General features: G+C 47.1%; 1 protein-coding gene across 1 annotated transcript in view; it reads left to right on the top strand.

Moving 5' to 3' along the window:
• Positions 1-22386, top strand: part of PCNX2 (pecanex 2) — an 809726-nt gene that overhangs the window by 128735 nt on the left and 658605 nt on the right. The window contains exon 3 of the mRNA XM_063917734.1: positions 13641-13734. Within this exon, the coding sequence (XP_063773804.1) occupies positions 13641-13734 (94 nt within the window). The remainder of the gene's footprint in view (positions 1-13640; positions 13735-22386) is intronic.

Raw genomic sequence — 22386 nt, 5'->3', positions numbered from 1 at the left:
GATAGTTCTCCCAAAAAATTGGTTTGTGGAAGCCCAAACCTGGCAGTCCCTGTCACTGAAGTGCTTGGTTTGTTAAACTTTCCATTCCCTTTTTAATATACAACATTACAATTCCATCGTGCACCCCTTTTCACTATGGACTGTATTATTGTTGGGCATTGTTGAGTCTATTTTGCTTAGACATTTTTAATGGTTATTGCTGTACTACTTTACAACACATTTTTAAACAAAAATAATTGCCCTGTATTTGTGCCGCTGTTCTGTTGCTTAGTTTAGCTGGCCAGCCTTTGGCCAATATTTGTGAACAGTATTGTGAGCTGTGAGATGGTCAAAATTGACAGGGAATGAGTGTAAATTAATGGTATTGAAGTTAATAAACTGTAGGAACAAATATATGCACAAAATTTACATTTTTTTTTACTACTGGCAGTCAGTGCAGCTGCCTGGAATTTATCCTGCAGGTGTGGATACATCCTGAGGCAGACGTGACCTAGAAGTTAAATTATAATTACAGTTAAACAAAGCAGTCTGGCACAGTATGCGATTCAAACGATATTGCTCAGTTTGGCAGTCTGCAATAAATTTGAATAAAGAAATTGCAGTAATTATCAAGAAATATTTGATACAAGAATTGATAACCGTAATGATTTAAAATGTCATTATTGAACACAAAACTGTTCTAAAAAAAATAAAACAATAGTAAACTGCACAAAATTACATTTTAAATATATATATTTTCTTCTTTTAAAATTATTTTCTTCTATTTAAAGTAGGAATAAAAGATTTGAGTGGGATTGGGTTAGCATTAATTCATCAAGCACAAAACCAGTAAAACTAAGAGACTGAGGAAGACATGTCACTGGTAAAAAGCTACAAAAGAGAAAAAAACAGCAAAGAAATAGTGAAAGAGTTATGGGGTGCAAAGGAATAAATAGCAAAGAGGCTTAAAAATACTCCCAAAGTACAAAAATCTGCCTTTATCACTGCATATTATTTTTTTGATCCTTATGAAATCCTATTAAGATATTGTCCTAAAGATGCATTCCAACTGTGTAATGACATGGGGAAGGCATACATAGCTTTTTAGAACAATTGTTTGTTGAAAAGTACCAGATTCCTATTGTTTCTTTATAACAGGCTCTGCTAGCAATATTCCAGGAGTTTGAATTCACCTAATGACTACAAATTGCACACTGGGGTCTTACAGTATATAAAGAAGATTTTTTTTGTTATACCCCTTTCCCATCGCAGTGGTCCCGGGTCGCATTGACCCGGCAACCCATTCACAATGCACCTGACCCGGTATTAAACCCAGGGTTGAATTACCGGGTCAGGCGAATCCGTCACTGACACCTTTCTTACCGCACAGTGACCCGCGTTGACCGGGCAATATGCCGGGTCGATACCGGGTTATTTGTGCACTGTGAAAGGGGTATTACTTATTCATTGTATTTGCTTGTTTTGTTTAAGTCATGCCCAATTCACCTCTTCCCTTGGCTATATCTGATCTTCCATTTTCTCTTCTCTGAATACTTCTTACTCACCTCACACCAATTCGAGTTTTCTGGGGATAAAGCAATTTTTGGAGCTCAATTGACTTGACTCATTGGTATATTTGAATGCCCACTTAACTTTTTAACATCCCTGTTAATAAACCTTATACCACAGATATGTACTAGAGCATCCAGCACTGTTATTGCATATGCATTTAAAACACATAGGGGCTGATGTAAAAGTATAATGGGCATACATCACTTAAAAAAAAAATATATATGCAAAAATAGTCTATTTCCGCATATATACTTAGGCGCAGACATCTTGAAATACATATACCTCTTCATTGGCAGCATATGCGCCTAGTTTTTGACTAGTCATCACCAGTGTTTATACGCACATTCCCTGTAACAAGGCAGAAAAGTGCATAATTACTGGTGTACCTGAGCTGCCCTTACTGAACGTCTGCTTCTCTGCACATTCATTATTTTATCATGTTCAGAGTGAAATTACGCAAGATACACTATGCAGACTGGTGTAGCGCCCACTCTGCATCAGCCTCATTGTACTTAAAATTTAAATCCACCCAAAACGAAAATATATTTCTCTATCGTCCTAGTGGATGCTGGGGTTCCTGAAAGGACCATGGGGAATAGCGGCTCCGCAGGAGACAGGGCACAAAAGTAAAGCTTTCCGATCAGGTGGTGTGCACTGGCTCCTCCCCCTATGACCCTCCTCCAAGCCAGTTAGATTTTTGTGCCCGGCCGAGAAGGGTGCAATCTAGGTGGCTCTCCTAAAGAGCTGCTTAGAAAAGTTTAGCTTAGGTTTTTTATTTTACAGTGAGTCCTGCTGGCAACAGGATCACTGCAACGAGGGACTTAGGGGAGAAGAAGTGAACTCACCTGCGTGCAGGATGGATTGGCTTCTTGGCTACTGGACATCAGCTCCAGAGGGACGATCACAGGTACAGCCTGGATGGTCACCGGAGCCTTGCCGCCGGCCCCCTTGCAGATGCTGAAGTAAGAAGAGGTCCAGAATCGGCGGCAGAAGACTCCTCAGTCTTCTAAAGGTAGCGCACAGCACTGCAGCTGTGCGCCATTTTCCTCTCAGCACACTTCACACGGCAGTCACTGAGGGTGCAGGGCGCTGGGAGGGGGGCGCCCTGGGAGGCAAATGAATACCTATTTTGGCTAAAAATACCTCACATATAGCCTCCGGAGGCTATATGGAGATATTTAACCCCTGCCAGAATCCGTTAAGAGCGGGAGACGAGGCCGCCGAAAAAGGGGCGGGGCCTATCTCCTCAGCACACAGCGCCATTTTCCCTCACAGAAAGGCTGGAGGGAAGGCTCCCAGGCTCTCCCCTGCACTGCACTACAGAAACAGGGTTAAAACAGAGAGGGGGGGCACTAAATTGGCGTTAGAAATATATAAAAAAGATGCTATAAGGGAAAACACTTATATAAGGTTGTCCCTATATAATTATAGCGTTTTTGGTGTGTGCTGGTAAACTCTCCCTCTGTCTCTCCAAAGGGCTAGTGGGTCCTGTCCTCTATCAGAGCATTCCCTGTGTGTGTGCTGTGTGTCGGTACGTGTGTGTCGACATGTATGAGGACGATGTTGGTGAGGAGGTGGAGCAATTGCCTGTAATGGTGATGTCACTCTCTAGGGAGTCGACACCGGAATGGATGGCTTATTTAGGAAATTACGTGATAATGTCAACACGCTGCAAGGTCGGTTGACGACATGAGACGGCCGACAAACAATTAGTACCGGTCCAGACGTCTCAAAAACACCGTCAGGGGTTTTAAAACGCCCGTTTACTTTAGTCGGTCGACACAGACACAGACAGGGACACTGAATCCAGTGTCGACGGTGAATAAACAAACGTATTCCTTATTAGGGCCACACGTTAAAGGCAATGAAGGAGGTGTTACATATTTCTGATACTACAAGTACCACAAAAGAGGGTATTATGTGGGATGTGAAAAAACTACCGTAGTTTTTCCTGAATCAGATAAATTAAATAAAGTGTGTGATGATGCGTGGGTTCCCCCCGATAGAAAATTATGGGCGGTATACCCTTTCCCGCCAGAAGTTAGGGCGCGTTGGGAAACACCCCTTAGGGTGGATAAGGCGCTCACACGCTTATCAAAACAAGTGGCGGTACCGTCTATAGATAGGGCCGTCCTCAAGGACCAGCTGACAGGAGGCTGGAAAATATCATAAAAAGTATATACACACATACTGGTGTTATACTGCGACCAGCGATCGCCTCAGCCTGGATGTGCAGAGCTGGGGTGGCTTGGTCGGATTCCCTGACTAAAAATATTGATACCCTTGACAGGGACAGTATTTTATTGACTATAGAGCATTTAAAGGATGCATTTCTATATATGCGAGATGCACAGAGGGATATTTGCACTCTGGCATCAAGAGTAAATGCGATGTCCATATCTGCCAGAAGATGTTATGGACACGACAGTGGTCAGGTGATGCAGATTCCAAACGGCACAAAGGTGTATTGCCTTATAAAGGAAGAGGAGTTATTTGGGGTCGGTCCATCGGACCTGGTGGCCACGGCAACTGCTGGAAAATCCGCCGTTTTTACCCTAAGTCACATCTCTGCAGAAAAAGACACCGTCTTTTCAGCCTCAGTCCTTTCGTCCCTATAAGATCATATCTGCCCAGGGATAGAGGAAAGGGAAGAAGACTGCAGCAGGCAGCCCATTCCCAGGAACAGAAGCGTTCCACCGCTTCTGACAAGTTCTCAGCATGGCGCTGAGACCGTACAGGACCCCTGGATCCTACAAGTAGAATCCCAGGGGTACAGATTGGAATGTCGAGACGTTTCCCCTTCGCAGGCTCCTGAAGTCTGCTTTACCAAGGTCTCCCTCCGACAAGGAGGCAGTATGGGAAAAAATTCACAAGCTGTATTCCCAGCAGGTGATAATTAAATTACCCCTCCTACTACAAGAAAAGGGGTATTATTCCACACTATATTGTGGTACTGAAGCCAGAAGGCTAGGTGAGACTTATTCTAAAAATTTTTTTGAACACTTACAAAGGTTCAAATCAAGATGGAGTCACTCAGAGCAGTGATAACGAACCAGGAAGAAGGGGACTATATAGTGTCCCGGGACATCAGGGATGCTTACCTCTATGTCCCAAATTTGCCCTTCTCACTAAGGGTACCTCAGGTTCGTGGTGCAGAACTGTCACTATCAGTTTCAGACGCTGCCGTTTGGATTGTCCACGGCACCCCGGGTCTTTACCAAGGTAATGGCCGAAATGATGATTCTTCTTCGAAGAAAAGGCGTCTTAATTATCCCTTACTTGGACGATCTCCTGATAAGGGCATAGTCCAGGGAACAGTTGGAGGTCGGAGTAGCACTATCTCGGATACTGCTACAACAGCACGGGTGGATTCTAAATATTCCAAAATCGCAGCTGATCCCGACGACACGTCTGCTGTGCCTAGGGATGATTCTGGACACAGTCCAGAAAAAGGTGTTTCTCCCGGAAGAGAAAGCCAGGGAGTTATCCGAGCTAGTCAGGAACCTCCTAAAAACAGTGCATCATTGCACAAGGGTCCTGGTAAAAATGGTGGCTTCCTACGAAGCAATTCCATTCGGCAGATTTCACGCAAGAACTTTTCAGTGGGATCTGCTGGACAAATGGTCCGGATCGCATCTTCAGATGCATCAGCGGATAACCCTATATCCAAGGACAAGGGTGTCTCTCCTGTGGTGGTTATAGAGTGCTCATCTTCTAGAGGGCCGCAGATTCGGCATTCAGGATTGGATGCTGGTGACCACGGAGCCCAGCCCGAGAGGCTGGGGAGCAGTCACACAAGGAAAAAATTTCCAGGGAGTGTGATCAAGTCTGGAGACTTTTCTCCACATAAATATACTGGAGCTAAGGGTAAATTTATAATGCTCTAAGCTTAGCAAGACCTCTGCTTCAAGGTCAGCCGGTATTGATCCAGTGGGAAAAACATCACGGCAGTCGCCCACGTAAACAGACAGGGCGACACAAGAAGCAGGAGGGCAATGGCAAAAACTGCAAGGACTTTTCGCTGGGCGGAAAATCATGTGATAGCACGGTCAGCAGTGTTTCATCCCGGAAATGGAAACTGGGAAGCAGACTTCCTCAGCAGGCACGACCTCCACCCGGGAGAGTGGAAACTTCATCGGGAAGTTTTTTCCACATGATTGTAAACCGTTGGGAAATACCAAAGGTGGACATGATGGCGTCCCGTCTGAACAAAAAACGGGACAGGTATTGCGCCAGGTCAAGAGACCCTCAGGCAATAGCTGTGGACGTTCTGGTAACACCGTGGGTGTACCAGTCGGTGTATGTGTTCCCTCCTCTGCTTCTCATACCTAAGGTGCTGAGAATTATAAGACGTAGAGGAGTAAGAACTATACTCATGGCTCCGGATTGGCCAAGAAGGACTTGGTACCCGGAACTTCAAGAGATGCTTACAGAGGTCTTATGGCCTCTGCCGCTAAGAAGGGACTTGCTTCAGCAAGTACCATGTCTGTTCCAAGACTTACCGCAGCTGCGTTTGTCGGCATGGCGGTGGAAAGCCGGATCCTAAGGGAAAAAGGCATTCCGGAAGAGGTCATTCCTACCCTGGTCAAAGCCAGAAAGGAGGTGACCGCACAACATTATCACCACATGTGGCGAAAATATGTTGCGTGGTGTGAGGCCAGGAAGGCCCCACAAAGAAATTTCAACTCGGTCGTTTCCTGCATTTCCTGCAAACAGGAGTGTCTATGGGCCTCAAATTGGGGTCCATTAAGGTTCAAATTTCGGCCCTGTCGATTTTCTTCCAGAAAGAATTGGCTTCAGTTCCTGAAGTCCAGAAGTTTGTCAAGGGAGTATTGCATATACAACCCCCTTTTGTGCCTCCAGTGGCACTGTGGGATCTCAACGTAGTTCTGGGATTCCTCAAATCACATTGGTTTAAAACCAGTCAAATCTGTGGATTTGAAGCATCTCACATGAAAAGTGACCATGCTCTTGGCCCTGGCCTGGACCAGGCGAGTGTCAAATTGGTGGTTTTTTCTCAAAAAAAGCCCATATCTGTTTGTCCATTCGGACAGGGCAGAGCTGCGGACTCGTCCCCAGTTCTCTCCCTAAGGTGGTGTCAGTGTTTCACCTGAACCAGCTTATTGTGGTGCCTTGCACCTACTAGGGACTTGGAGGACTCCAAGTTGCTAGATGTTGTCAGGGCCCTGAAAATATGTTCCAGGACGGCTGGAGTCAGGAAAACTGACTTGCTGTTATCCTGTATGCACCCAACAAACTGGGTGCTCTTGCTTCTAAGCAGACTATTGCTAGTTGGATGTGTAATACAATTCAGCTTGCACATTCTGTGGCAGGCCTGCCACAGCCAAAATATGTAAATGCCCATTCCACAAGGAAGGTGGGCTCATCTTGGGCGGCTGCCCGAGGGGTCTCGGCTTTACAACTTTGCCGAGCAGCTACTTGGTCAGGGGCAAACACGTTTGCTAAATTCTACAAATTTGATACCCTGGCTAAGGAGGACCTGGAGTTCTCTCATTCGGTGCTGCAGAGTCATCCGCACTCTCCCGCCCGTTTGGGAGCTTTGGTATAATCCCCATGGTCCTTTCAGGAACCCCAGCATCCACTAGGACGATAGAGAAAATAAGAATTTACTTACCGATAATTCTATTTCTCGGAGTCCGTAGTGGATGCTGGGCGCCCATCCCAAGTGCGGATTATCTGCAATACTTGTACATAGTTACAAAAATCGGGTTATTATTGTTGTGAGCCATCTTTTCAGAGGCTCCGCTGTTATCATACTGTTAACTGGGTTTAGATCACAAGTTGTACGGTGTGATTGGTGTGGCTGGTATGAGTCTTACCCGGGATTCAAAATTCCTCCCTTATTGTGTACGCTCGTCCGGGCACAGTACCTAACTGGCTTGGAGGAGGGTCATAGGGGGAGGAGCCAGTGCACACCACCTGATCGGAAAGCTTTACTTTTGTGCCCTGTCTCCTGCGGAGCCGCTATTCCCCATGGTCCTTTCAGGAACCCCAGCATCCACTACGGACTCCGAGAAATAGAATTATCGGTAAGTAAATTCTTATTATTTGGGTAGAGCTCCATTAGATAAATAAAATACAATTTCTAATCAGCTTCTGTCTTTTGTTAACTATACCTGATGGGTCTTCAGTCTGCAATCCACTTTCCTACTAAGCCAGACTAGTTGTTACTGATGTTTCTACCATGTGAACCACTCGTCATCAACAGTATGATTCAAGAAAGTTGTAGTAAGAGAGGATTGCAGTAGTGAACTGCCGATTAAAGGTAAGAATCATGAGGCAGATGTATTAAGCCTGGAGAAGTGATAAAGCAGTGATAAGTGCAAGGTGATAACACACCAGTCTATCAGCTCCAATATGTAAATTGACAGGAGCTGACTGGCTGGTGCGTTATCACCTTGCACTTATCACTGCTTTATCACTTCTCCAGGCTTAATACAACTGCCCCCATGTTTTTAATTCCCAGTAATGAGCCCATGCTAATATGGACAATATTGTCCATACTGGTTTCCTTGCATAAAAGAGACGGCACCAACGCATACTTGCCTACCTGACCCTCTCCATGAGGGAGAAAATGCTCTGTTCATGGACCTTCCTGGTAATGTATGATTGCCATCACCTGTGGTGGAACACCTTTCTTATCAATTAACTAGCTCACCACAGGTGATGGCAATCATACATTACCAGGAAAGTCCAGGAACAGATCATTTTCTCCCTCATGGAGCGGGTCAGGTAGGCAAGTATGCACCAACGATGAACGAGCGCAGGGCCGTGCATCGTTTATTGTTGGTGCATACACACTGAAAGATATGAACAATATCTCAGTGTAATCGGCCAGTGTGTAGGGACTTTAAGTCTTCTCTTACTGCACTCCGCCTTGCATGTGATCCAAGACAGGTTTATTATATTTTCTCTTACGTCCTAGGAGGATGCTGGGGTCCACATTAGTACCATGGGATATAGACGGGTCCACCAGGAGCCATTGGCACTTTAAGAGTTTGAGAGTGTGGGCTGGCTCCTCCCTCTATGCCCCTCCTACCAGACTCAGTTTAGAAAATGTGCCCGGAGGAGCCGGTCACAGCTAGGGGAGCTCTACAGAGCTTTTTAGTAAAAGTTTATTTTAGAGTTTATTATTTTACAGGGAGGCTGCTGGCAACAGTCTCCCTGCTTCGTGGAACTAAGGGGGGGAGTAGTGTCCGTCCTGCCAGGTCTGAGCCACTATCTCCGCTGACAGGACACTGAGCTCCTGAGGGGATCGAACGTTTGCCGCCACAGGGGATCGCTCACCCCAGCAGCATGCCGCCATCCCCTTACAGAGCCAGAAGATTGGTGGCGAGTGAGTCACGACCCCCCTAGCAAGTGGGGAGCCGGTGTAAAGATGGCGGCAACAGGGTATGGAGCGCAGTACTAACCGCGCTCCGGGGCTCAGCGGTACATAGTGCAGCGCTGTGAGGGGCGCCCTGAGCCAGTGCCTGCACCCTACACTGGTCACACAGCCTGTCGGGATCTCAGCCAACATAATTCCTCAGGCCAGTATAATCCTATGAAGAGCGGGAAGACAACGCCATTTTGGGGGCAGAGCTTCTCAGAGCAGACGCAGCAGCGTTCAGCGCCATTTTCCTGCCTGCACAACGCTATCAGTGAAGAGCAAGTCCCTCCAGAACAACTCCAGCTATCTCCCACGATACCAGGGGGTTGTAAAAGGGGGGAAGGCTGTATACAGGCTGTGTAACCTATTAAGGTGCACAGTCAGTGCTGGTTGGTGGTCTCACTTTACCTAAAAAGCGCTGTGTGTGGGTTGGCTCCAATCTCTGTGTCTCTCTTGCCATTCTTGGGGGTGAAACTCTGTCTGCCCTCCCCTGTGTGTGTGTGTGGAGTGCCTGTGGTCTCCATTAAGCTATGTCTAGGGACTCTGTGTCATGCTGCAAAGGATATGTCCTCTCAGGATGATTCCATTCCATGTAATCAGGATTGCACTGTTTTAGCACAGATACCAGCAAGGGAGCCTGAGTGGTTATCCTCTATCAAATCTATGATTTCTCAGATTTCTACTAGGGTTGCACAGAATGAGTCTGCAACTCAGGCTTTACAGAGCTCTATGGCAGTCTGGACAGTTCTGTTACCTCAGGGCCCCCTGCTGTATATTCCCAAATACGTGCTCTTGCACAAATTATGTAAAATGACACGGATACCGATTCTGACACTGAGGACGGTGATGGGGATGTATTGTGGTGTGCCGCATCTCTTGCAAAAAGGGTGCAGTTGATGATAGAGGCCATTAGGGATGTGTTGAATATTGCTGATACAACACCTGTGCAAGTTGAGGAGGCTTACTTTACTGAAAATAAGAAAGCCTCGCTAACCTTCCCTGCATCAAAAGAATTAAATGCTATTTTTGAAAAGGCATGGGAAAACCCTGAGAAAAAAATCCAGATCCATAAAAGGGTCTTAGTGGCGTTTCCTTTCCCTGTGGAGGATAGAAAAAAAAATAGGAAAACCCGCCCTTTGTTGACACGTCAGTATCCAGACTCTCAAAAAAGGTGGTTTTACTTGTTCCAGGATCCACCGCCTTGAAAGAGCCGGCTGATCGTAAAATTGATAATACGCTCAAATCCATGTACACGGCTTCAGGACCTATATTACGTCCCACTATTGCCAGTGCTTGGATGGCCAAAGCTATAGTAAAGTGGTCAGGCACATTACTTGAAGATTTGGATACTATGGATAAATCTGATGTTGAATTGTTTTTGCGTAACATTCAGGATTCATCAGGATTTCTCGTAGAATCAATGAAAGACCTGGGTTACATGGCTGCAGGAATTTCTTTTATGTCTGTCTCAGCTCGTAGGGGACTATGGCTGCGCCAGTGGTCTGCGCCAACGAGAAATCCAGGAGAGGTGTGGAGAACCTACCAGGTCAGGCTCTCTTTGGGAAAGCATTAGATGCGTGGATCTCCACGGCTACAGCGGGTAAATCACCTTTTTCTTCTCTCAGCTGCACCTGCTACGAATAAACCCTTTTCTTCAGCTGCATCACAGTCCTTTCGGGTTGCTAAAACAAGAAAGGACAAACCGTCCAACACCTTCTTTAGAGGAGGTCGACCAAAATCCAAGAAACCTGCTGCTGCGGGATCCCAGGAACAGAAGCCTGCTTCAGGTACGCCAAGTCCTCAGCATGACGGTGGACCGAACGGCCTGGAGGTAGGGCCAGCGGGGGCGAGACTCAGACGTTTCAGTCACGTCTGGGTGTCGTCCGGACTAGATCCCTGGGTACAAGATATTGTGTCCCAGGAGTACAGGCTGGAATTTCAAGATCTCCCTCCTCACCGGTTCTTCAAATCAGGCTTGCCAGCTTTGCTGGCAGACAGGGCTGTCCTGCAGGCCGCCGTTCAGAAGTTGGTGGAGGCACAGGTTATTGTGCCGGTCCCTCCTCATCTGCAAAACAAAGGTTACTATTCGATCCTTTTCGTGGTACCGAAACCGGATGGTTCGGTCAGGCCCATTCTGAACCTACAGTTCTACAGTATGGGAGGTTTCATGCTCGGTCCTTCCAACTGGATCTCCTGGACAAGTGGTCGGGATCCCATCTACATATGCACCAGAGGATACGTCTGTCACTAAAGGCCAGGATTTCACTCCTCTGGTGGATGCAACTACCTCACTTGCTGGAGAGCCGCAGGTTCGGGATTCAGGACTGGATCCTACTAACCACGGATGCAAGTTTCCGAGTCACTCAAGGGGAGACCTTCCAGGGAAGGTGGTCAAGTCTGGAAGCCAGCCTGCCGATAAACATTCTAGAACTAAGAGCCATCTACAATGGTCTTCTCCAAGCGGCCCATCTTCTGAGAAATCAGGCCATTCAAGTGCATTCGGACAATGTAATGACTGGCTTACATCAACTGACAGGGTGAAACGAAGAGCAGAGCTGCAATGTCAGAGGTAACAAGAATCATCCTGTGGGCGGAAAAACACGCGTTGGCGCTGTCAGCAATCTTCATTCTTGGAGTAGACAACTGGGAAGCGGACTTCCTCAGCAGAAACGATCACCATCCAGGAGAGTGGAGACTCCATCCGGAGGTGTTCACGGAGGTGACAAGTCTTTGGGGGTATACTTTAAATAGACATGATGGCCTATCGTCTCAACAAGAAGTTTTGGTGGTATTGTTCCAGGTTGAGGGACCCGGTTGAACGCCCTAGTGACTCCGTGGGTGTTCCAGTTGGTGTACGTGTTTCCTCCATTTCCACTCATTCCAAGAGTGCTAAAGCTTATAAGGAGAACAAGGGTTCATGCGATCCTGATTGCTCCAGACTGGCCAAGAAGGTCTTGGTATGTGGATTTTCTGGATCTACTGCTAGAAGAGCTGAGGCCTCTTCCTCTTCAGGAGGACCTGCTGCAGCAGGGGCCATTCGTCTTTCAAGACTTACCGCGGCTGCATTTGACGGCATGGAGGTTGAATGCCAGATACTAGCTCGGAAGGGCATCCCGAACAAGGTTATTCCTACCCTGATACAGGCTAGGAAAGGAGTTACATCTAAACATTACTATCCTATTTGGAAAAAAGTATCTTGGTGTGAGCCCAAGAAGTTTCCTACGGTGGAGTTTCAACTGGCACGTTTTCTTTTCCTGCAAGCAGGTGTGGAAATGGGCCTGAGGTTGGGATCCGTAAAGGTACAAATTTCGACCCTATCCATTTTCTTCCAGAACAGTTGGCTGCCTTCCCTGAGGTTCAGACTTTTTTGAAGGGAGTTCTGCACATCCAGCCTCCCTTTGTGCCGCCTACGGCGTCCTGGGATCTTAACGTGGTGTTGCAGTTCCTCCAGTCGGGCTGGTTTGAGCCTCTACAGGAGGTTGAGGTCAAGTTTCTAACGTGGAAGGCTGTCACTGTGTTGGCCTTAGCTTCTGCTAGATGTGTGTCAGAGTTGGGGGCTTTGTCCTGTAGAAGCCCTTACTTGATCTTCCATGAAGATAGGGCTGAGCTTCAGACATGTCAGCAGTTTCTACCGAAGGTTGTGTCGGCATTTCATATCAACCAACTTATTGTGGTGCCAGTTGCTACTGACTCCTCAATTTCATCAAAGTCCTTGGATGTTATAAGGGCTCTGAAAATCTATGTGAAGAGGACTGCTCGTCACAGAAAAACGGTCCTGTATGATCCCAAGAAACTTGGGTGTCCTGCTTCTAAGCAGACAATCTCTCGCTGGATCAGGTTCACTATCCAGCATGTGTATTTTATGGCAGAATTGCCATGTCCTACGTCTGTTAAGGCCCACTCTACTTGTAAGGTGGGTTCTTCCTGGGCGGCTGCCCGGGGTGTCTCGGCTTTACAGCTTTGCCGAGCGGCTACTTGGTCTGGGTCGTACACGTTTGCAAAGTTCTACAAGTTCAATACTTTGGCCGCTGGGGACCTGAAGTTTGGTCAGTCAGTTCTGCAGGAGCTTCCGCACTCTTCCTCCTGTTCTGGGAGCTTTGGTACATCCCCATGGTACTAATGTGGACCCCAGCATCCTCTAGGACGTAAGAGAAAATAGGATTTTGGTTACCTACCAGTAAATCGTTTTCTCGTAGTCCGTAGAGGATGCTGGGCGCCTGCCCAGCGCTTCTTTTTCCTGCTGTCGTTATTTGGTTCAGTACAACTTCGTTTTAGTTGAGTACTGCATTGTTACTTGGCAAGTACTGTTTCAGCGGTTGCTGAGTTTCCAAGCTTGTTAGCTTGGTTTGCCTTCTGTGTGTGAGCTGGTGTGAATCTCGCTACTATCTGTGTAAAATCCTTCTCTCAAAGATGTCCGTCTCCTCGGGCACAGTTTCTAGACTGAGTATGGTAGGAGGGGCATAGAGGGAGGAGCCAGCCCACACTCTCAAACTCTTAAAGTGCCAATGGCTCCTGGTGGACCCTTCTATACCCCATGGTACTAATGTGGATGCCAGCATCTTCTATGGACTACGCGAAAAGGATTTACTGGTAGGTAACCAAAATCCTATTATTTTCAAAATGTTTAAAGGGAAACAAAAAGTATATCAGTTACGATAATTTACACTCTACAATCAAATATCTTTCTGTGTTTTTTCAGTAACAATTCAAAAGATGCTGGTGTAGAGTCACATATGAAAGATATCTCTCAATGCCATCAAGACAGCAATAGCAATATCTCTTCAGATTCACTGGTCAGTATATATTTGTAAATATTTAATGCTGTATTTATTTCATGCTGTATATATTTTTTCACAAGCTGATAAACTTAACAGGGTATGATATATATCTGAAAGTGGCTTATGTTTAGGAATGATGTACTGTAGTTAGTTTGATGGTGTAGTGGCTAGTAGTATTACTATGTAGTGGGTAGTCAGTAGTTTGATTATGTACTGGTTAGTTAGTAATATGTTTATTTATGATTGTGTAGTGGGTAGTTAGTAGTACAGATGTTTCCTTATACATTTTGCATCTTTGCGCTATATGACGTGAGACATCCGAGTATAGTAGCGACTTCTGTAGGTTTTGCTTCGCTCTCAGAGTAAAAAGCTGTACCAGGAACGCTAGCCTGCGACTTAACGCATACAAAAATTAGTATAATACATATACAATGTCATAGATGAAGCATAACGGAACTTGGGAGAGAAAGCCATGGCCATCCGTGTCGGAAACCTTTTTATGCCAATTCAGATTTGCACACAGTTGTACAAGTATCACAAGTCAGTGTCAGGGACGTGCAGTCAGGGGAGGCAGGGGAGGCAGTGCCTCCCCTGTCATTAATGACTCAAATAATACAAAGAAGATACTTATGACACAGATTTTGTGTCATAAGTATATTTGTATTATTTTAATCATTTTTATTGTGTAAAATCTGTCTGACAGTGTAAAATGTCCCGAAGCGGGGGGCGAGGTCGGGCAGCAGGGAGTAAAATACCATTTAAAAAAAGCACTATAAGCGGCACTGGTATAAGTGCCGCTTTGACAGGGGCGTGCTTTCAGCCCATATGAAAGCACGCCCCTGTCACTGTTGAGGAGGTGATTGGCCAGTGGGAATGTACAGTGCTACGCTGAGCTCCCGGTCCCCAGCCGTGCAGACAAGCTCCGTGTGAGCACTTGCTCTGCCTGCATGTGACGCTGCCTGGGGCACTGGGAGCTAAGCTTCCGGACCTCCGCACCCTGCACTGATCAGGGAGCGGGTAGCCCGATACCCTGTGTGCCGCACACTCGGGCCGCCGCGGACCCTGCACTGATCAGGGAGCGGGTAGCCCATTTCTCCCTGTGTGCCGCACACGGTCCGCTGCAGATGCCTGATCAGGGAGCCGGGTAGCCGAATCCCCCTGTGTGCCGCACACTCGGGCCGCCGCGGATCCGTCCTCCCCCCGCCTTCTGATTTCCATAGTCCCGGGTGCCAAGGTATGTGGTTGCTGGAGTGGACGCAGCCACATTGAATTTGAAAGTACAGACAAAAGTGTGGACAAAACAAAAATAAGAATCTTGCTTAATTAATAATAAGTTTACTAAATTATGATGAAAATGAATACACTTAAAATAATCAGTTATACCAATTATTCAGACATATGTTTAAACATATGTCTGAATAATTGGTATAACTGATTATTTTAAGTGTATTAATCTTAATCACAATTTAGTAAACTTATTATTAATTAAGCAAGATTCTCCATTTTATTTATTGATTGAATTAAAACACAATTATACCGATTTAAAGTGTCCACACTATTGTCGGTACATTCAGCGCACGAGGGGTTAACACTGGGTAGTGCTGCTGGGGCTCCCTGCATGGAACCCTTGACAATGAGCATGAAACCAATGGCAACTAGCATGGAACCCATGGCATGAAAACATTGGTAACGAGCATGAGACCCCGGTCAACGAACATGAAACCGCTGGCAATGAGCATGGAACCCAGGACATGAAACCATTGGCAACAAGCATGAGACCCCTGGCAACGATCATGAGACCCCAGGCAATGAGAATGGAACGCAGGACATGAAACCATTGGCAACGAGCATGAGACCCCTGGCAACGATCATGAGACCCCTGGCAATGAGCAGGTAATTTAAAAATAATTAGAGGCCTTACTGTGGCATAATTTGTATGGGACATTATTGTGTGTTGAGCATAAAATGGTATCTGGCATAACTGTATGTGGCATAATGTGGAATGGGCATTATGGTGTGTGGAATACTGTGGAATGGGCATTATGGTCTGTGGAATAATGTGGAATGGGCATTATATTCTGTGGAATAATGTGGAAAGGGCATTATGGTGTGTGGAATACTGTGGAATAGGCATTACGGTGTGTGGAATAATGTGGAATGGGCATTACGGTGTGTGGAATAATGTGGAATGGGCATTATGGTCTGTGGAATACTGTGGAATGGGCATTACGGTGTGTGGAATAATGTGGAATGGGCATTATGGTCTGTGGAATACTGTGGAATGGGCATTACGGTGTGTGGAATAATGTGGAATGGGCATTACGGTGTGTGAAATAATGTGGAATGGGCATTAAGATTAGTGATGAGCGAGGTTCGGTTTTACTCGGTTTTACTCGGTTTTACTCGGTTCTCAAAACGGCATCTTATTGGCTATCCAAAACACGTGACATCCGTGAGCCAATAAGATGCCGTTTTGAGAACCGAGTAAAACCGAGTAAAACCGAGTAAAACCGAATCCGCTCATCACTAATTAAGATGTGTGGAATAATGTGGAATGGGCATTAAGATGTGTGGAATAATGTGGAATGGGCATTACGGTGTGTGGAATAATGTGGAATGGGCATTAAGGTGTGTGACATAATGTGTAAAGGGCATTACTATAAAGAGCAAAAATGACAAATAATGTGGAAAGGGCACGAATAGTTTTTCCCCCTATGTTTTATTTTTCTTGTGTTATATAGGGGGCTCTACCTTGCGTAATGTGTATAAAGGGTACTACTGTGTGTTGTAATGTGACTGACAGACACTACTGTGGGGTGTAATGTGAATTGGTACTATTCTGTGTCCACGACCCTTCCCCATGAAGCCATGCCCCTGCCACCCACTGCTGCCACCCTCTCCCTAGTGTCACCCTCTCCCTGGTGTCACACTCTTCCTGTCACCCTCTCCCTGGTGTCACACACTTCCTGACACCCTCTCCCTGGCGTCACCCACTCCCATGTCACCAACAGCTGTCACCCTCTCTCTGGTGTCACGCTCTCCCTGTCACCCACTGCTGGCTATTTTGTTGTCCAGAACTTCCATTAACTTAATAGTGCCACACCCACAGTGCTATTAAGTTAATGGAAGCCTTGGACAACAAAATTGCATTCATGTTCTCCTCCCACTCCCTCCCCAGTCCCAAACACAATTTTTTTTTCCTATAAAAAATGTACAATATATTATCCGCCTGCTCATCACGTTTGATAAGCAGGCAGGCTGCGGGCATTGGCGGCGATGGCGACATCGGACTGAGATGCAAATTAGTGGTGGAGGGTCAGGGTAGTTGATGGTGGGTGAGTTTGTAAGCCATTGGCGGTGGCGGTGGTAGTGGGCATCTGCTCAGGGGAGTAGCGGGCATTGGCTCAGCGGTGGTAGGGGTCATCCGCGGGATTTGGCGGACATTATGGCTGCAGTGCCTCACCAGCCACTGACCTCACCGCACGCCACTGGTCAGTGTACACTAACAGTATAGTTTTGTTGCTTCTGCTTGTTTTATTTATACAAATAAGACGTACATTTTGAGTGAAAAATATGTTTGGTGTGGCCGAGCCACACGGGCTATTTGGCATGATGAGAGCAATAGTGTATGAGGACACTTCTGGAAGTAAGACACGTCTATCAGTTGAACCTTTCATAAATTCGAATTGTCTTGATCTACAGGAAAGGAAAGCAAATCAAAAACTACTATTAGGGAGTGTTGGATGCCACAGCTCTCTGCATGTAACACCTAGATCTCTAATCCCTCCTCATTTATTATATAAGGAAATAGAAATACAAAATACTAATTTACATGAAATACAAACTTTTATTTTCGCTTTTAAAAATGCTTTTCTATACTTTATTGCCACAGTCTAAATAGTAGTGGGTGTCATTCCAAGTTGATCGTAGCTGTGCCAAATTTAGCACAGCTACGATCAGGCACTTAGACATGTGGGGGGACGATAAACTGCAGCGAGCGATCGGGTCGGAATGATCCCCAGTATCAATTAAGTAATGCAAATGGATGACTGTATTTTATAATCTTGCAGCCACACTAATGAATTAAGTTGTTACAGCTAGAGAGGTCTATACACAATTATCAAATCAGATGATTGCCTGCACCAACCAGCATGTGGGTGCCCTGTTTAAATGTGTGTGGGGAGGGGGAATTATCCATACATAATTTAAAATGGGTCAACATATCTACCATCTTTAATACTCTAATAATGTCACTGTTGCAGGAGTACCCCTTGTGGATTAGTGGAAACTAATTTAGGCTTTCTAACACTAGTTGAGGATTTGGGGAGAAGGTAATACACATTTCTCTGACGTCCTAGTGGATGCTGGGAACTCCGTAAGGACCATGGGGAATAGACGGGCTCCGCAGGAGACTGGGCACTCTAAGAAAGAATTAGGACTACTGGTGTGCACTGGCTCCTCCCTCTATGCCCCTCCTCCAGACCTCAGTTAGAATCTGTGCCCGGCTCGAGCTGGTTGCACACTAGGGGCTCTCCTGAGCTTCTAGTAAAGAAAGTATTTAATAGGTTTTTTATTTTCAGTGAGATCTGCTGGCAACAGACTCACTGCTACGAGGGACTTAGGGGAGAGAAGCGAACCTACCTGCTTGCAGCTAGCTTGGGCTTCTAGGCTACTGGACACCATTAGCTCAAGAGGGATCGAACACAGGCCCAGCCTCGGTCGTCCGGTCCCGGAGCCGCGCCGCCGTCCCCCTTGCAGAGCCAGAAGCAAGAAGAACGTCCTGGAAATCGGCGGCTGAAGACTCCGGTCTTCATTAAGGTAGCGCACAGCACTGCAGCTGTGCGCCATTGCTCCCTATGCACACCACATACTCCGGTCACTGATGGGTGCAGGGCGCTGGGGGGGGGCGCCCTGGGCTGCAATTAGAGTACCTTAAAATGGCAAAACAACACATAATATAGTCTAATAAACTATATATGTGTAAAAATCCCCTGCCATAATATTAATAAAAGAGCGGGAGAAGCCCGCCGAAAAAGGGGCTATCTCCCTCAGCACACTGGCGCCATTTCCTCTTCACAGCTCCGCTGGAAGACAGCTCCCCAGGCTCTCCCCTGCAGTTTCCAGGCTCAATAGGGTAAAAAAGAGAGGGGGGGCACTAAATTTAGGCGCAAAACTGTATATTATAGCTGCTATAGGGAAAATCACTTTGTGTAGTGTAAATCCCTGTTTATATAGCGCTGTGGTGTGTGCTGGCATACTCTCTCTCTGTCTCCCCAAAGGACTTTGTGGGGTCCTGTCCTCAGTCAGAGCATTCCCTGTGTGTGTGCGGTGTGTCGGTACGGCTGTGTCGACATGTTTGATGAGGAGGCTTATGTGGAGGCGGAGCAGGTGCCGATAAATGTGATGTCACCCCCTGCGGGGTCGACACCAGAGTGGATGGATATGTGGAAGGTATTAACCGACAGTGTCAACTCCTTACATGAAAGGTTCGATGACATAACAGCTGTGGGACAGCCGGATTCTCAGCCAGTGCCTGCCCAGGCGTCTCAAAGGCCATCAGGGGCTCAAAAACGCCCGCTACCTCAGATGGCAGACACAGATGTCGACACGGAGTCTGACTCCAGTGTCGACGACGACGAGACTAATGTACATTCCACTAGGGCCATCCGTTGCATGATTACAGCAATGAAAAATGTGTTGCACATTTCTGACATTAACCCAGGTACCACTAAAAAGGGTATTATGTTTGGGGAGAAAAAGCAACCAGTGGTTTTTCCTCCTTCAGATGAGTTAAATGAAGTGTGTGAAGAAGCGTGGGCTTCCCCTGATAAAAAACTAGTGATTTCTAAAAAGTTACTAATGGCGTACCCTTTCCCGCCAGAGGACAGGGTACGTTGGGAGACATCCCCGAGGGTGGATAAAGCGCTCACACACTTGTCAAAAAAGGTGGCACTACCGTCTCAGGATACGGCCGCCTTAAAGGAGCCTGCAGATAGAAAGCAGGAGGCTATCCTGAAGTCTGTATATACACACTCAGGTACTATACTGAGACCTGCTATTGCTTCAGCATGGATGTGCAGTGCTGCAGCAGCGTGGTCTGATTCCCTGTCTGATAACATTGATTCCCTTGACAGGGACACTATATTGCTAACCATAGAGCATATTAAAGACATAGTCTTATACATGAGAGATGCACAGAGGGATATTTGCCGGCTGGCATCTAGAATAAATGCAATGTCCATTTCTGCCAGGAGAGTATTATGGACTCGGCAGTGGACAGGTGATGCGGATTCTAAAAGGCACATGGAGGTTTTGCCTTACAAGGGTGAGGAATTGTTTGGGGATGGTCTCTCGGACCTCGTTTCCACAGCGACAGCTGGGAAGTCGACATTTTTACCTCAGGTTCCCTCACAGCCAAAGAAAGCACCGTATTATCAGGTACAGTCCTTTCGGCCCCAGAAAGGCAAGCGGGTTAAAGGCGCGTCCTTTCTGCCCAGAGGCAGGGGTAGACGGAAAAAGCTGCATCATACAGCCAGTTCCCAAGAACAAAAATCCTCCCCTGCTTCCACTAAATCCACTGCATGACGCTGGGGCTCCACTGGTGGAGCCAGGTGCGGTGGGGGCCCATCTCCGGAACTTCAGCGACCAGTGGGTTCGCTCGCAGGTGGATCCCTGGGTTCTACAAGTGGTATCTCAGGGATACAAGCTGGAATTCGAGACGTCTCCCCCTCGCCGTTACCTCAAATCAGCCTTGCCAGCTACTTCCCCGGACAGGGAGGTAGTGCTGGCGGCAATTCACAAGCTGTACCTCCAGCAGGTGATAATAAAAGTTCCCCTCCTTCAACAGGGACGGGGTTACTATTCCACAATGTTTGTGGTACCGAAACCAGACGGTACGGTGAGACCCATTCTAAATTTGAAATCCTTGAACACTTATATAAGAAGGTTCAAGTTCAAAATGGAATCGCTCAGGGCGGTTATTGCAAGCCTGGAAGAAGGGAATTACATGGTATCACTGGACATCAAGGATGCTTACCTGCATGTCCCCATTTACCCACCTCACCAGGTGTACCTCCGTTTTGTGGTACAAGACTGCCATTACCAATTCAAGACGTTGCCGTTTGGTCTGTCCACGGCACCGAGGGTATTTACCAAGGTAATGGCCGAAATGATGATACTCCTTCGAAAGAAGGGAGTTATAATTATCCCATACTTGGACGATCTCCTTATAAAGGCGAGATCCAGGGAGCAGTTGTTGGTCGGAGTAGCACTATCTCAGGAAGTGCTACAACAGCACGGCTGGATTCTGAATATTCAAAAGTCGCAGCTGGTTCCTACGACGCGTCTGCTGTTCCTGGGTATGATTCTTGACACAGAACAGAAGAAGGTGTTTCTCCCGGAGGAGAAGGCCAAGGAGTTGTCATCTCTGGTCAGAGACCTCCTGAAACCAAAACAGGTGTCGGTGCATCACTGCACGCGAGTCCTGGGAAAGATGGTAGCTTCTTACGAGGCAATTCCATTCGGCAGGTTCCATGCAAGGATCTTTCAGTGGGATCTGTGAGACAAGTGGTCCGGATCGCATCTTCAGATGCATCGGCTGATCACCCTGTCCCCGAGGGCCAGGGTGTCTCTGCTGTGGTGGCTGCAGAGTGCTCATCTTCTAGAGGGCCGCAGATTCGGCATACAGGACTGGGTCCTGGTGACCACGGATGCAAGCCTCCGAGGTTGGGGGGCAGTCACGCAGGGAAGAAACTTCCAAGGACAATGGTCGAGTCAGGAGGCTTCCCTACACATAAATATTCTGGAACGAAGGGCCATTTACAATGCCCTAAGTCAGGCAAGACCCCTGCTCTTCAAAACCAGCCGGTGCTGATTCAGTCAGACAACATCACGGCGGTCGCCCATGTAAACCGACAGGGCGGCACAAGAAGCAGGATGGCGATGGCAGAAGCCACAAGGATTCTCCGATGGGCGGAAAATCATGTGATAGCACCGTCAGCAGTGTTCATTCCGGGAGTGGACAACTGGGAAGCAGACTTCCTCAGCAGGCACGACCTCCACCCGGGAGAGTGGGGACTTCATCCAGAAGTCTTCCAACTGATTGTAAACCGTTGGGAAAGGCCACAGCTGGACATGATGGCGTCCCGCCTAAACAAAAAGCTAAAAAGATATTGCGCCAGGTCAAGGGACCCTCAGGCGATAGCTGTGGACGCTCTAGTGACACCGTGGGTGTACCAGTCGGTTTATGTGTTCCCTCCTCTTCCTCTCATACCAAAGGTGCTGAGGATAATAAGAAAGAGAGGAGTAAGAACTATACTCATCGTTCCGGATTGGCCAAGAAGGACTTGGTACCCGGAACTTCAAGAAATGATCTCAGAGGACCCTTGGCCTCTGCCTCTCAGACTGGACCTGCTACAGCAGGGGCCCTGACTGTTCCAAGACTTACCGTGGCTGCGTTTGACGGCATGGCGGTTGAACGCCGGATCCTGATGGAAAAGGGCATTCCGGATGAAGTCATTCCTACGCTGATAAAAGCTAGGAAAGATGTGACAGCAAAGCATTATCACCGCATATGGCGAAAATATGTTGCTTGGTGTGAGGCTATGAAGGACCCCACAGAAGAATTTCAGCTGTGTCGATTTCTGCACTTCCTACAGTCAGGAGTGA

Source organism: Pseudophryne corroboree, chromosome 4 (assembly GCF_028390025.1).
Source record: "Pseudophryne corroboree isolate aPseCor3 chromosome 4, aPseCor3.hap2, whole genome shotgun sequence".
In the NCBI taxonomy this organism is placed as follows: Eukaryota; Metazoa; Chordata; class Amphibia; order Anura; family Myobatrachidae; genus Pseudophryne; species Pseudophryne corroboree.
The sequence above is the reverse complement of the archived record's forward strand: the minus strand, read 5'-3'. Positions and strand labels throughout refer to the sequence as shown.